Here is a 14,746-nt window from a genome sequence, read left to right as displayed (position 1 = left end):
CACTTTGTTCCCCATCTAGAATGTTCTTTATCTAGAACACTCTTTACAAAAGATATAATACTTAATAGAGTAAATATCCGTTTTCGTCCCTGAGGTTTGTCCTTTTCAACTAGTATAGTCCAAAAATCTAATTTATAACAAATCTAACCCCGAGGTTTGCATTTCCAAAACACAAACCTACATATATGATGTTTTAGTAATCTTCATTATGTTATTATTATGTTATTTGTGGGTTTTTGGTGTGTTTTATGGTTGACATTATGGTGTTTTGTGACTTTTACACTTTTTAGAAAATTTGGACTTTGTAACCAACTCATAGCCTCATTAAAATATAAAACATTACAATAATTAAAAAAAAACATTACAATAAAATTAAAAGAACACTCTAAAACTCAAAGTCCATAATTTTTTTCGATAATCGCCTTTCGTTTTAGAGCCATTTACGTCTTTCTGGTTAGTGGTCATGCGGCTTCGAGTTAAACTCAAAGTATCTCTCAAATTGTCTATCCTTCATAAGCTCGATCACTTCCCGGTTCTCTTGCATACGTTGAGCCCCGATTGCCGGTAATTGTCCCCTCTGCCAGCGAGACCAAAGAAGAGTGCTCGGATTCGTTTCCAAAAGTCATTTTTATTTTGGTTGTTTGCTGAAAAGATACATCAAAAATAAGTAGAATGCTTATCAAACAAATTATATGTTTAAATTAAAAAATAAAAAAGTCTATAAAAATATTACAAATATCGGGATCCTTCGATACGTCGTCCCAAGCTTGGGCTAATGCGTACACCTCTTCATCATCCCATGGTTGCACGGTTTTTTTTTCGTCTGGATCTCGGTTGTTTCTTTCTTTTTATTTGACACCTGTTTGTTTTGTTTGGTTTGGTTCGGTGGTGTGTTCGTTTGTGCCTCCGGCTCCTCCTCATCCGGTTGTGTCTCCGTTTGTGTCTCTGGGACGAAGTCGGGCTCGTTTTGTGACGAGCCGAAACCTTGTGATAAGCTGTAACCTCCCATGTTGAACTTCAGATTCCAACCGTATTGATTTGGGTGCCATGAGAGGGGCTGGTTCAAGAGGTTCATGAACCCGGTTTGGTTGTGATTATACTCGACAAACCCGGTTCCATAGGTGGTTGGTCAGGTGGGAACCGGAGCAACGGGTTGGTTAGGAGCGTTCGTTTGGTTCGAGTGGCCGCTAGATCAAGGAGGAAAGAAATCATGGTTGTAGGGATACATGGTAGAGAAGGAGAGAGAGTGGTTTGAAAATAATGGCTAAGACAATTAGATATTACCCAAGACTCCAAATTTCAAGTAGGGTTAGAAGTGGGCAAATAAACCGGTTTTTTAACCGTAACCGGTTTTTAACCGGTACCAAAATAACCGGTTTAGGTTAATAAATAACCGCCGGTTTTCGTTCAACATATCAATAACCGGTTTCTAACCGGTTTTTTTGCGTATTAATAACCGGTTAACCGATCTCATCTTCAACAGAAAAAACACAGCAGCACCTGCAGTTAATGTTTCTTACCGTTGGACGTGAAAAACGGTAATCTTACCGTTTTGTTACCTGTTTGGATGTATTTTTGACCGACATAACATCTATAAATAAGATTTCAATGCATATGTTTAATCCCACTTCAATTCTAGCTCAAAAACACACTTACAAAATACGTTTCTAATCCCATTTCAATTCTAGCTCAAAAACACACTTACAAAATACGTTTCAAATGGCGAGTTCGAGTGTCGATGATGCTTCGGCCGGTGTTGGTTCTTCTAGCGATTTGTTTGTGAAGAGGATCTTGACCACGAATAGGGACCCAACACTATGAGTGAATTTTGATTTATGCGAGATGTCGATTGGAAAAGAAAAGGCGAGGTGCAAAAATTGCGGGGCGTTTCTTGCGGCGTCATCGAACTCTACTTTGAGAGCACATTTGGCGTCGCATTGCAAGGCATTACAAAAAAATCCCGCCAATGATCAAGCGCAAATATCACGGGGTATGGGTGTTTGGAATTTCGACTCGGAGGCAGTTCGTTTAAGGATGGCTCAATTTGTTATTCAACAATCGTTGCCGTTCGATCACTTTGACAATCCGCGCTTGACTAAGTTGATTCAAGAGACGCTTCAACCACGTTATGTTCAGGTAAGTCGTTCAACTCTTAGACGCGATTGTTAAATGATGTGGTCAAAAGCTAAAAAAGAAATGATTTTAGGTTTTGAAAAATTAAACACCGGTGTTAGTTTAACAACCGACGTATGGTCGGCTCCATTTGGTTTACCGGATTCTTACATTTGTCATAACATAATGGAGACTACAACATACTAGCCTTTGGGACATATGGATGCAAGATGCTACCTCAATTTGAGCTACATCTATTGGGCTTAAGCCCACTTGTGATCAAACCACTTTGGGCTAACCCATTAAGGTTGGGCCAGATCACTTCCCTATAAAAGAGATCTTAGCCCTTTGTGTTGAGATGGTTGTATTCTAGAGATGCACAAAAAACCCGAACACGGAACCTAACCCGGAAAAAACCCCGGACTCGGGTATTATAAAACCCGTAAGGTAGGGTTCGGGTATGGTATTTGTTGTGAGAACCCGAACACGGGGTTTTTTCAACCCGATTTATACACGGTTTTATTAATACCCGTACCCGGGTTTTACAACACTCGTACCCAGGTTTTTTTAATACATGCACCGGGGTTTTTGATTCCCCGATTATATTTGCAACTTTATGATATGTAACCTTGTAATATTTCTAGACAAAAGATCAAATACAAATACTCTTATCATACAAAACGTACGAATAAGGTGAAAACGTAAAAAACGCGATGACATTTTCGTAATTATTTACTCATAGAGTAATTATCAAAATTATTCTACAAATGATCTTGTAGGGTAATTTTGATCTTGTAGAGTATTATAATTACTCTACAAATGATCTGGAATGGCAATTTTGATCTTGTAAGGTAATTTTGTAGAGCATCATAATTACTCTATAAATGATTTTGTAGAGTAATTTTGAATTGTATGTTTGATAAACTTGCAAAGTAATTCTGATACACTTGTAGAGTAATTTTGATGCAGGGTAATTTTAATACATTTGTAGAGTAATTTTGATAATTACCATACAAGATCAAAATTACTCTACAAGATCATTTTTAAAGTAATTTTGATAATTACCTTACGAGCAAATAATTACGAAAATGTCACCACGCTTTTGGCTTTTTCATGCCTTTCTTACGTTTTGTATAATAAGGCGCTTTGTACGTGAACTTAACCCAATATTTCTAAGCTTCTAATATATTGAAAGTTTATCCTATAAGTGTTAAAGTTTATAAACCCAAAAATTGAGTTGGAAACATTAAAAATAAAAATATATATATATATGAATTGAAAAAGCCACGACATTGGGTATTTTGCATACCCGTATAGGGTTTTCTAATACCCGACCCGAAAATCGGGTTTTTTTATAACCACAAATAGGGTATTTTAATACCCGGGTATAGAAATCTTGAACCCGAACCCGGTACACCAGGTATGGTTTTACATGCCAATACCCGGACTCGAACCCGAACCCGACCCCGATCCGGGTATTGCCAATATCTGAAAAATCAATACCCGGTTATACCCGTACCCGGGTGTATACCGAAACCCGAGTATTCAAAAAACCCCATTATGTGCCCTAACATATCTCCATTCCCACTCTATACATACTTATCATGTATATGTTATACTTGTGATTCATATACTTATATACATAATCCATAAGGGTATATTGGCTTGAGCATCGGAGAGTGACCTCTAATGATTTATCTTGCTGTTTACAGCTCGAGATCGGAGTAGGGAGAAGGAAGAGATACTTACCACCGAGACCACCCAAGCTAGGATCGAATTTTATACGTCTTTTGCAGATCGATTTATAAACACTGAATCTTGACTTAGTTCTAGTAATATAACAGATATAACAAGGTTACATAGTTTTTCCTCATGTAAGATATAAAATCAATGTTCCCCTTGTTTATTTTTTCTAGTAATTTCTGTATGTAACAATTGATATATTACAATATTACATGGCTCTAGAAAATTTCATGTCAACCCTAACCGTATTGATTATACTTTTAAAGTAGCAACAAGTCCAAACCACCCACTCAACTAAAAGTAAAGCATATTTTAAATTTTCAGCAGTATGGTATTTATTCAAAGACATTAAGAACTAACATTTGATGCTTTTGCGGCGTAGATATTGTGTTAAAAAATCGCAGAACAAAAATATGACTATGAAAAGCCTTATATACTAACTTAACATAGTATAGAGAGCGCTTTAGCATTAGCCAACTCACATACTTTTCCGTCTTGCTACCCCAATTTAAATGAGAAAATGGTTATAGTTTGGTTCCCAAATCGACTTGTTTAACAAAGTTATCGAGATCATGCATGAAACACGTATATAATGTGAATTCTTGCTCGTAACATCCAACAAAACGACTGGTTGATCCCGGCCCAAAATTAATTTTTCAATAAATATATTTCAAAAATGGTATATCGTCCATTGGCTGACCCGACTCGAAAACTCCAAAAAAAAAAAAAAATACATGGGACACACATCAAGCCTTAAAATCTAAGGGTACCGAGGGATTGCCTTATATAATTCTTTTAAAAGGCCGAATAACATATCATTATTATCCATCATTATCAACTGTAAGATACCTTGAAAGAACCACAAGGTGAAGAAGAAAGAGTACCGATCTTTGGCACTTTGAAGCAATCCTGCCACTACTGGAATTTGCGGCTGACTGAATCATAAGTTGGGACGTTTAGGACTGAAAGGAAGGGTAAAATAAGTAAAAGGTCAGAAGTGAAACTTTAGTTAAATAACAATGGTTTATGATGAATTTAACCATCGAACGTTCCATAATTTACCAATTAGGTCCCTAGAGTTTTGTCTTGAGCGGCTTTATCCCTAAAAGTCTATTTGTCTTATAAGATAACTGATAAAAATGGGTGGATTTTTAGCAAGACCATAATTTACCAATTAGGTCCCTAGAGTTTTGTCTTGAGCGGCTTTATCCCTAAAAGTCTATTTGTCTTATAAGATAACTGATAAAAATGGGTGGATTTTTAGTAAGACAAATAAACGGTAGTGACTAAACCACTCAAAGAAAAAAAAGACGTGTAATAGATAAATTAAAAAAAGTAGATTGGTTAAATGTTAAAGCAAGAGACGTTTTCGACTTTATTGAATTAGTAATAATTTACCATCTCCATGAGAAGCCATAGTGAGAGGAGAGGAAAGAAGCTTTTTCGCGACGGAAGTGATGTCATTGGCCGTTACTGAATCAATAGCTTTCAAAAAATATTCCACAGGTTTCCTAGTGACAGATGAAATTTATCACAAGATTAAGCTACAAATTTATCACAGATTATAACGAGTCAAATCGGGTTACATATTAATTTAATTAAAATAAAAAATAGCTAAAAAGAGAGTCAAAAACTACAAAAGTGCTCTATTCAAACAATTATATTATTATCGTAATCATATTTCACGGAAAATATTTATGTTTTAAAAAAGAAAAAACAAGACAGCTTTTCGGGTCAATGTGACCCGGCTCGTTTCAACCGGTGGAAAAGTACATGTGTAATGTGTTGACCCGTACCCGTTTTGACTCGTTACACAACTCGCACATATTGACATTATATAGAATATGGATATTAATAAGAGTAAATTACGTTTTTGGCCCCTGTGGTTATATCACTTTTACTATATTAGCCCAAAATAAGAATTTTTAACATATCTGCCCCCATGGTTTCTATAACTAACCATTTTGGCCCCTAAGTCTAGAGATCATGGGGGGCAAAAATGGTTAGTTATAGAGACCATGGGGGCAGATATGTTAAAAATTCTTATTTTGGGCTAAAATAGTAAAAGTGATGTAACCACAGGGGCCAAAAACGTAATTTACTCTATTAAATAATAAAGATATTATAATTATAACCTTATAAAGAAGCAACAAACTTATGCATATCAAGGTTGTACAATTGGCTTTGGGAGATTTTCAAAAAAAAATTGGAATTTTCCTTTTTAACCCTAAGGTTTTAATCTTTCACAATTTAAGTTTAAAGTTTTAATCTTTGTTTCATTTTTAACCTTAAAGTTTTAATCTTTGACAATTTAAGTTTATAGTTTTAATCTTTGTTAATTTAACCCCTTTGATTAATTTTATTTTTCACTTCTAATTCAAAAGTTTTCATCTTATACAATTTAACCCCTTTGATTAATTTGATTTTTCACTTCTAATTCAAAAGTTTCTATCTTTTGCGATTTAACCACTTTGATTTTTTTTACTTATTTGTTGTAATCTTGCCTTTGAGAGTTTTCCAAAGAAAAAATGGTTATGCATATGGTTGTTGTAACCTTGGCTTTGAGGGTTTTTAAAAAAAATGATTTTTTAACTTTTCACTCAAATGTATTTCATATGGTTATGCATATGATTGTCGTAACCTTGGCTTTGAGGGTTTTTTAAAAAAATGATTTTTTAACTTTTCACTCAAATGTATTTCATAAATTACCTTTAATGCAAAACTATTTGTTTTTTACTTTTAACATAAAACTTTTTATCTTTTGCAATCTATCCTCACAACTTTTTTTACTTTCAACTTTGGTCCTTTATAATTTTTATTTTCCGCAAATTTTTTCGCTTTATGCTTCGTTCAAAAATTTTGTGACTAAACACATCGAAACGTGCGTCTTTGGTTTAACGTTTTTATGTTTCGTTCTAAATTTTGCGAGTTAACACGACGCAACGTACATGTGTGGGTGAACGTTTTTACATCGTCTATTTTTTCCCGTTTGAAAGGTTCAACATAACATGCGCGTCCTAAATCGACTTAGTTATAACTAAAGAATCCCCGCCGCATTGCGGCGGGTCGTAATTCTAGTTGACATTATATAGAAGATGGATATTAATAAAGATATACCTTTCTCCATATGTCAGTATTTGTCTACCTATATCTTCTGAAGCAACCATCTGCATATAAGGATCAACCACAAGCCCATTTTAGATGAGTGCATATTAGCTAATCAGTTGACTAGTCAAACTCGGGGTTAATTTACATACTCTTGATTCAAGGTTCATAAGAATGGCTGACTTGGTTGACTTCTTTGCACGGTCCAACTGTACCTGATTAACTGAAGGAAAGGTATATCACCAAAATGGTTATTCAGATTATATTGGGTAAATTGCATTTTACGTCCTTTAAGTTTCAGCAAAATTTCAGACGATTTTAACTAACGAAATTACAAAAGATGTCCTTTATGTTTTAATTTCTTTACAGCGGGTGTCTTTTATTTTTGTAATCTTTTCAAGGAGAAAGGACACCGCCTATAAAGAAATTAGAACATAAAGGACGTCCGTTGTAATTTCATTAGTTAAAGGATAACGCATGGAATTTTGCTGAAACTTGAAGGACGTAAAGTACAATTTACCCGATTATATTAGAATAAAACTCAAAAAGCGTAGTAGTTAATATATCGTATCAAGCTTACCTTCACCATTAGTGGCAACTGCAAGGAGTTCTTTTGCTGCTACATCGATGGCTTTTGATACAAAGTCAGAACTCTGAAGTATATTGATAAATATTAGCGTCTAAAAGAATGTTATTTTAGTTATGACAGATATAATAAAATAATTAAAAATGTAAAATGTCTTACTGTGGTAGCTTGGATTCCAAATATGGCGGTGTGGTTATAGATAGAACTGAATGCTGAAAACGACTGAATCTCAGGGTACTCGTTCAGAACTCTAAGATCTGCTCACAATAATAATTAACTAAAATATTTACAATGTGCAAGCTAAGTTAAAGCACTAGAAGTCTAGCATGTGTATATATAAAATAGAGTTAAATGCCATTTTAGTCCCTGTGGGTTGGGCCATCTTGCCAGTTTAGTCCAAAGGTTTCATTTTTCCCCTGTGGGTCCAAAAAGATTTCACCATTGCCATTTTAGTCCACTGGGTAACTTCATCCATTTTTTCTGTTAATGAGAAAGGCAATTCGATCATTTTAAATTGCCCTTCTAGTTCACAGAATTACATATATAATGACCGAATTGCCCTTCTCGTTAACAGAAAAAATGGATGAAGTTAACCCAGTGGACTAAAATGGCAACGGTGAAACCTTTGGACTAAACTGACAAAATGGCCCAAACCACAGGGACTAAAATGGTATTTAACTCTATAAAATATTTAAGTGTGTCAGGTAACTTACAAAGCCGAGAGTACATCCCTTTTCCGGGCCCACCAGCTGAAAAAGATCCACCTCCGCCCAACAGCATCTGCAAATAAATATAATATTTTTTATAACCTATACTCATAAATTGACATTCCATTAAGTTAGAGATGGTAATTTTGACCTATGTACTTATAATTTATAAATATGTTGATACGTATTTACTTTATCACTAAGAGGTCACATGAGTAAAATAAAAAAAAAACTGGCTTAAAAGAAAAAAGGGTCACAGGTTGAAAGCCACCAAAGTGTAACTTTTTTATACATAAAACCTCCTAGATTAATATTACTAAAAGAAAAGACTATTATTGAAATCATATCATGAGGCGCTATTATTAAGTATTACATAAAAAAACTCCATGAAGGCCCCTACTATTATGAATTAATTACCAAAAGCTTACCAATTATCCCCTTTTCTATTGTTAACATTTCTCTTTTTGTATTTTATGTATGTTAACATATATTTTATAACTATCTGTAACAAAAAAGAAAATATTTCATTGAAAAAATTACATCATCAATGAGTTCTCTAAAGGAACCCAATATTAACATATTATTTTTTTACTTCAAATCTAATCACAAAAAAAAAAAAAAAAAAGAAAAAAAAAACATTATTCTTCAAGCACAATTTACACGCATCTTCAACTTTTATGTATAATTCTTAATTTTTGTATTGCAGTATCAGTTCAGTTTAGTAGGCACTAGCCAGCCTGCCCTCTTATGAACCATACTAAAAATTACTCGTTTTGACCTCATACTCAACCCACACATAATGGAATTTCTACATAAAAGACAGAGAATGGAATCACGAAATTGGTTCCGTTAAACTAATAAAAGAGATAACTGAAGGTTGCAAAGACTACCTGAAGAACTGTCAACGTCATGGCTTCTTTCTCCTTAAGCCAGCCACCAGGAAGTTCGAATGCAAGAGCAAAACTAGTTCTCTGATAACAAAACGAAACTTGATCAATGCATCAGAAAGACGGGACACACAGATAATGAACAAAAATGAAAAAAAAAAAAAAAGCAAAAAGATTAATATTAAATTTTAGACACACCCCTGTATCAGCCATAACACGGTGATCACCTCCAACATACACCGATTTTGGTTCCTCAACCTGAGTGCCACCTGGCAAATCAGAGAGAAGAGGTTCGGCATATTTCAACAGTTCCTCATGTTCAACTCCTGTTGCAGCAAGTACCATTCGAGGAGCTGTATAGTTTGCCTGAAATTTTCAAGCTATATATCTTCAAAAACAAAGTCTAGATGGAATGAATAAAAAGGGCGTGTTCAGGATCGCTTATCTAAACAGCTTATGCTAAATGGTAACAGCTTATTTCACTTAAATAAGCTGTGAGCACTTTTCTTTATCCAAACACTCGAAAATGCTTAAATGCTTTTAAATACAAAAGTAACACTACTTACAGCTACAAAATCCTCCAAAACTGTACTGTTTATTCTGGTGAGTACGCCTTCAGACGCAAGAAGAGGATTTGCAAGTGGACCAGAATATCCAACTGAATGAACTGCCTCTAACAGCAACGCCTCAGGATTGTTGGCGTATTCACCAAGCTCAGCCTTCACTTTCTCAATCTGCCAAAAAAGTTTTATGGTTTCAATCAAAAAAGGATTTAGCCAACCAACATTCATCGTTTTACTGATTAAATCTTTTTAACTTTTTAAAGGATTTATCCCTAAAACTTCATTTTTTTAAGTGGGTTAATCCCTCTGTTTTTTCTCTAATTCAAACCTATATAAAGCACTAACTAAATTCCACTATTTAAACATTTTAACAAGTATAAAAAAGTATAGGACAAATTCACTGTGAAAAAAAGTTCCAACGAAACCTCCAAACATAGTTGTTAATAGCGAGCATAGCGCCCGCTATAGCGAATAGCGTAGCGTAGCGCTTATGTGTCGCTATAGCTGGTAGCGACAAATAGTGGTAAATAGCGACAAATAATGTTCAAAATAGAGTGTGTTTTTTTTATATTTTTTGGTAAAACATACATATAAAATATTTCAAAAATTTTCTTCTAGTGTATTGCTAAACATGAAAAAGCGCCCACTATTTCATCGCTATCACTACGTAGCGTATAGGTTGCTTGTCGCTATCGTCCACTATTCGCTATCGACAACTATGCCTCCAAAATGTTTCAAGATGCTGTTAGATTTAAATGTTGAAGCTTAAAAGGCCTCAAATTCAAAAGTTCTCAAGGTTTTATAAGTTTCCTGTTCAAGTTGGAAATTGCAATATGTTGGTCAACGTTGCTGAGTTTATAACTTCTTTGCCCAAAATGTTGAAAGTTCGGTGATTTTTAAAATTATTAACCATTTTATCATTCAACAATATTCTTGCAGGTTTTTAGACAAACTTAGTATACACAAAGCATAATACAAATATAGGTGGCTTGTAAAGTAGTTTCAATACGTGTGGCATGAATAAAAAGGTAAATACTTAAGAGGGCTTGCACAAACATTATCCCATCAAAAAATTAATAAACATTATCCCATCAAAAAAAAAAGATAATGTATAGTACAATAAAACAAATCCAGCGGCGTATTGAAACTACTTAAAATAACAACGAACATGCCCTTAATATTTTCAGAAGACAAGAATACCATTCTCACTATCAATAAACAACTATTCAATGTAAAAAAGAAAACCAACAGGTTTTATCGTGTAACAATAATCTGGTTCGTTTTGCCCAAATTTGGTATAGATGAAACAAGATAAATAATTAACTGCCTTATAAAGTAGTTTCAATATGATGAAAAAAGTTGAACGCTTGGGTGGCCTCCACTAGGAGTGCAAACGAGCCGAGCTGCTTGCGAGCTACTCGAGCTCGGCTCGAAAAAAAAAGCTCGAACGAGCCAAACTTAAACGAGCTCGAGCCCGCGCCTAAAAACAAGCTCGTTTAGTAAACGAGCCCGAGCCCGAGCTTCGCTTATCGAGCTCGAGCTGGCTCGCGAGCCTAAATGAGCTTTCTGCTTATATATTTTTTATTAATATATTAAACATATATTTATATAATAATAATTACCATTTATATAAAAATAAAAAAATAACTAAATTATATGTATAATAATTATTATAATTAATATAAATTAATTAATAAATACTAAACGAGTCGAGCCCGAGCCGAGCTCGAGCTTGAAAAATTACCTTCGAGCCGAGCTCGAGCTCGAGCTTTCATATGTTAAATGAGCTCGAGCTCGGGCTCGGCTTGGCTCGTTTGCACCCCTAGCCTCCACATACTTTACCCCATCAAAAATGCAAAAGATAACACATTAACACAATTATATAGAACTGAAGATAAAAAAAATATGAAAGCACCTGTTCTTTAACCTCCCACTCCAAGAAAGCTTGATTTCTTACAGAGTCAACAAGTAGCTCTACCATTTGAGGAACATAAGTTTTAAGGGCATCATAACTGTAACCCATTTGCTCTCTAGAAGCAGAGGCCGTCACATTGCCGCCAATTGCCTCCACTTCCCGCACAACGCGCAAGTGGCTTCGATTATATGTACTTTTGAAAGCCATACGTTCTAGAAGGTGTGTAACACCAAATGAGGCTGGTGTCTCATAGATTGAGCCGCTATTAACATACAAACCAATCGAGGCAGCAGGGTTCTACACAAAAACACAATTATGATCAAGCAACAGCAAACAATTACTAACATTGACCAGATTATGAATGCAAAATAGCTGACTTACTGATGAAGATTCCGAGGCGATTTTGATTCCATTTGAAAGGGTTGTTATCTTTGTCTTTCCCGGTTCAACGTTATCAGGTAAAGAAGATGGAAGTTCGATACCCTTGAGAGGAAAGTCCAACGGAGGTAAGGAGGAAGCACTTCCTCCTGTAAACCAGCTAAACAAACCCCCTGATGATGACTTGGCGGCAACAGCACTTGAACTAGCAAACCTAGTCAGCATCCATTTGCCAGCCTGGCCCTATTGCATATCCCAATTTCAGCAGAAAATTATTATTTGTACCATAGTTATTAAAGGCGCTAGGCGTACTCAAGGCGCATAGGCCTTGCCTGGGGCCTAGGCGCAAAAAAAAAGGAGGGCCTGAGAAAATAAAAGCGCACAATGAAAAAAAAAATATTATGTACTAGAAAAATAATAATATTCTACAAAGAAAATAAACCAAAACCTATTATATAACATTTAACATCATCTATTGGGTACCAAAAGTACTAAAATGTTAGTGTATTGGTGTAGAAAAGTGATTTTCATTAGATACAATAGAAATTTGGCTGGAATCTTGCCAAAATTTAGAGAATTTGGCCGGAAACTCTTAAGGCTTCTAGGAATCGCGTCGGAATCTACTCCGGAATCATCACTTGGAGAATTAAAGCGCAATTTCCTTGACTCAAGGCGCAATTGCTTCGCCTCGCCTGAAAAATGGGCCTAGGCGCAAGAGGCGATGGCTTTTAACAACTATGATTTGTACTTCACTTTTATCTAGCAATTAGAGCATGTGTACCAAATGTAAAACTAGAAGAAAAGTGTGTGTGTAGAAACTCTAGTTAGTTCGTGTATTTGAGTTTGAGCGAATGATATTTACAAATAAAAAAACCAGTTTCATAGTACATTTATCACAGATTTGCATAACTACATCAAAACATCTTATCTTTCTATTTGAGGTTCATAATTCTTGTAGCTTACAGTTGAATAACGCAAACGTCCACACCAAATTTACAGTAAGTTGTTGCAAAACTAATTAAAACGTATAACATAGTTGTTAAAAGCCATCGCCTCTTACGCCTAGGCCCATTTTTCAGGCGAGGCGAGGCAGTTGCCCTTTAAGTCGAGGAAATTGCGCTTTAATTCTCTAGGTGATGGTTCAGGCGCACATTCCGACGAGATTCCTAGATTCCAGAGAGCTTCCGGCCAAATTCTCTAAATTCCGACAAGATTCTAGCCAGATTTCTACTTTTTATTCAAGGAAACCTACTTTTCTACACTAACACACTAAAACTTTGGTAGTAATTGGATGATATAAAGTGTTACATAATAGACTTTGTTTATTTTATTTGAAGAATAGTATTCTTTCTCTAATACATAATATATTTTAAATTTTTTTCCATTATGCGCTTTATTTTTCTCAGGCCCTCGCTTTTTTTGTGCCTTGCGCCTAGGCCCCAGGCGAGACCTATGCACCTTGAGTGCGCCTAGCGCCTTTAATAACTATGATGTATACACACGTAAACACTTCTCGCAATCTAGCTTGCACAATTAACTAAAATACAACCCGTATATAACCAAATTACAAGCACCTAACCAGAAATTCACCTTCAATAGAAGTTAACCTACATGGCTATATCTCCCCACGCTCGAAGAACCATAACATGTAAGTTTGATAAGTTATGCATCACCAATCAAACATTTTATAATCATTATTCTTAAAAATTACTACGAATACACACGAATCATCAAACCGCAAGAGTATGAAACAATCAATTACATTACGATCGGATCTACATAATAACATGATTCAAATTTCAACAGCGAAAACATGAAAAGTTCAAAATATCTAATTAACAGGTGAAATGATTGATTCAAATCAGATTATTCTCTATTCGATCAGACGATATCTAATTAACAGGTGAAATGATTGATTCAAATCAGATTATTCTCTATTCGATCAGACGATATCTAATTAACAGGTGAAATGATTGATTTGAATCAGATTATACTCTATTCGATCAGATGATTAATGAACAATACTGACCTTTAGGGTTCTGATTCTAGGAGATGTGGCACGATACATGACAATCGATGCGTAATGCGAAACCGGAAACGGAAATTGTGTTGATTTATTCTGTATGCACTGTTTCCCTCTCGATTGCCTGAACAAATTTGGAGGTGATTGAGAGACGAAATTTGGGGGTACGACTTACGGCGAGAACGAAGACGACGGCGAGAGTGAGATCTGGGCTCGGCCTTTTTTTCAGTATGGGCCTTTGAAAGGGTAATGGGCTAAAAGAGTAATAACTTACAAATTTACACCATCTTAGCACTCTCGTTTTTGGATGTCTGAAAATCGTCTGAAAATTTTGGATAGAATATTAATATCCGAACCCGTATCTGAAGTTTTGGATATCCGAAACTTCGGATACGGATTCGGATATCCGAATTTATAAAAAAAACTAAAAAAAAAATGTTTCGTGCATAGATTAAAACTAAACGTATATTCGATTTTCCAAATTTCCAACGTTTAAAACAATCAACTTTTATAAATACACATCTGAATCTAATTATTTACTAATTTTAACTATATTTCAAACTAAACATAGGTGCTCATACACTATATGTATTTAAAAAATTTTATTAGTTTTCGGATATCGGATAACCTGCTTATCCGAAATTTTTAGAATTTCACATCAGAATCCGAAATTTCGGCGAATCCGCAAATTCGGATTATCTGGTTTTCGGATATTTCGGATACGGAT

At 35.0% G+C, this 14,746-nt stretch overlaps 1 protein-coding gene across 1 annotated transcript; it reads right to left on the bottom strand.

Moving 5' to 3' along the window:
- Nucleotides 1-4,469: 4,469 nt before the first annotated feature.
- LOC110893767 (mitochondrial-processing peptidase subunit alpha) lies at nucleotides 4,470-14,299 on the bottom strand. Its single transcript, XM_022140894.2, has 13 exons — nucleotides 14,026-14,299; nucleotides 12,000-12,239; nucleotides 11,619-11,915; nucleotides 9,707-9,874; nucleotides 9,339-9,506; nucleotides 9,144-9,224; nucleotides 8,260-8,326; nucleotides 7,706-7,803; nucleotides 7,541-7,613; nucleotides 7,113-7,183; nucleotides 6,973-7,022; nucleotides 5,254-5,366; nucleotides 4,470-4,817 (listed from the first exon to the last, which is right to left on the bottom strand). The coding sequence occupies exons 1-13, from the start codon at nucleotides 14,062-14,064 to the stop codon at nucleotides 4,771-4,773; spliced, it is 1,512 nt and encodes a 503-aa protein (XP_021996586.1). The 5' UTR covers nucleotides 14,065-14,299; the 3' UTR covers nucleotides 4,470-4,770.
- Between the last annotated feature and the right edge of the window lie 447 nt (nucleotides 14,300-14,746).

This window comes from Helianthus annuus, chromosome 12, assembly GCF_002127325.2.
Source record: "Helianthus annuus cultivar XRQ/B chromosome 12, HanXRQr2.0-SUNRISE, whole genome shotgun sequence".
Lineage (NCBI taxonomy): Eukaryota > Viridiplantae > Streptophyta > Magnoliopsida > Asterales > Asteraceae > Helianthus > Helianthus annuus.
The sequence above is the reverse complement of the archived record's forward strand: the minus strand, read 5'-3'. Positions and strand labels throughout refer to the sequence as shown.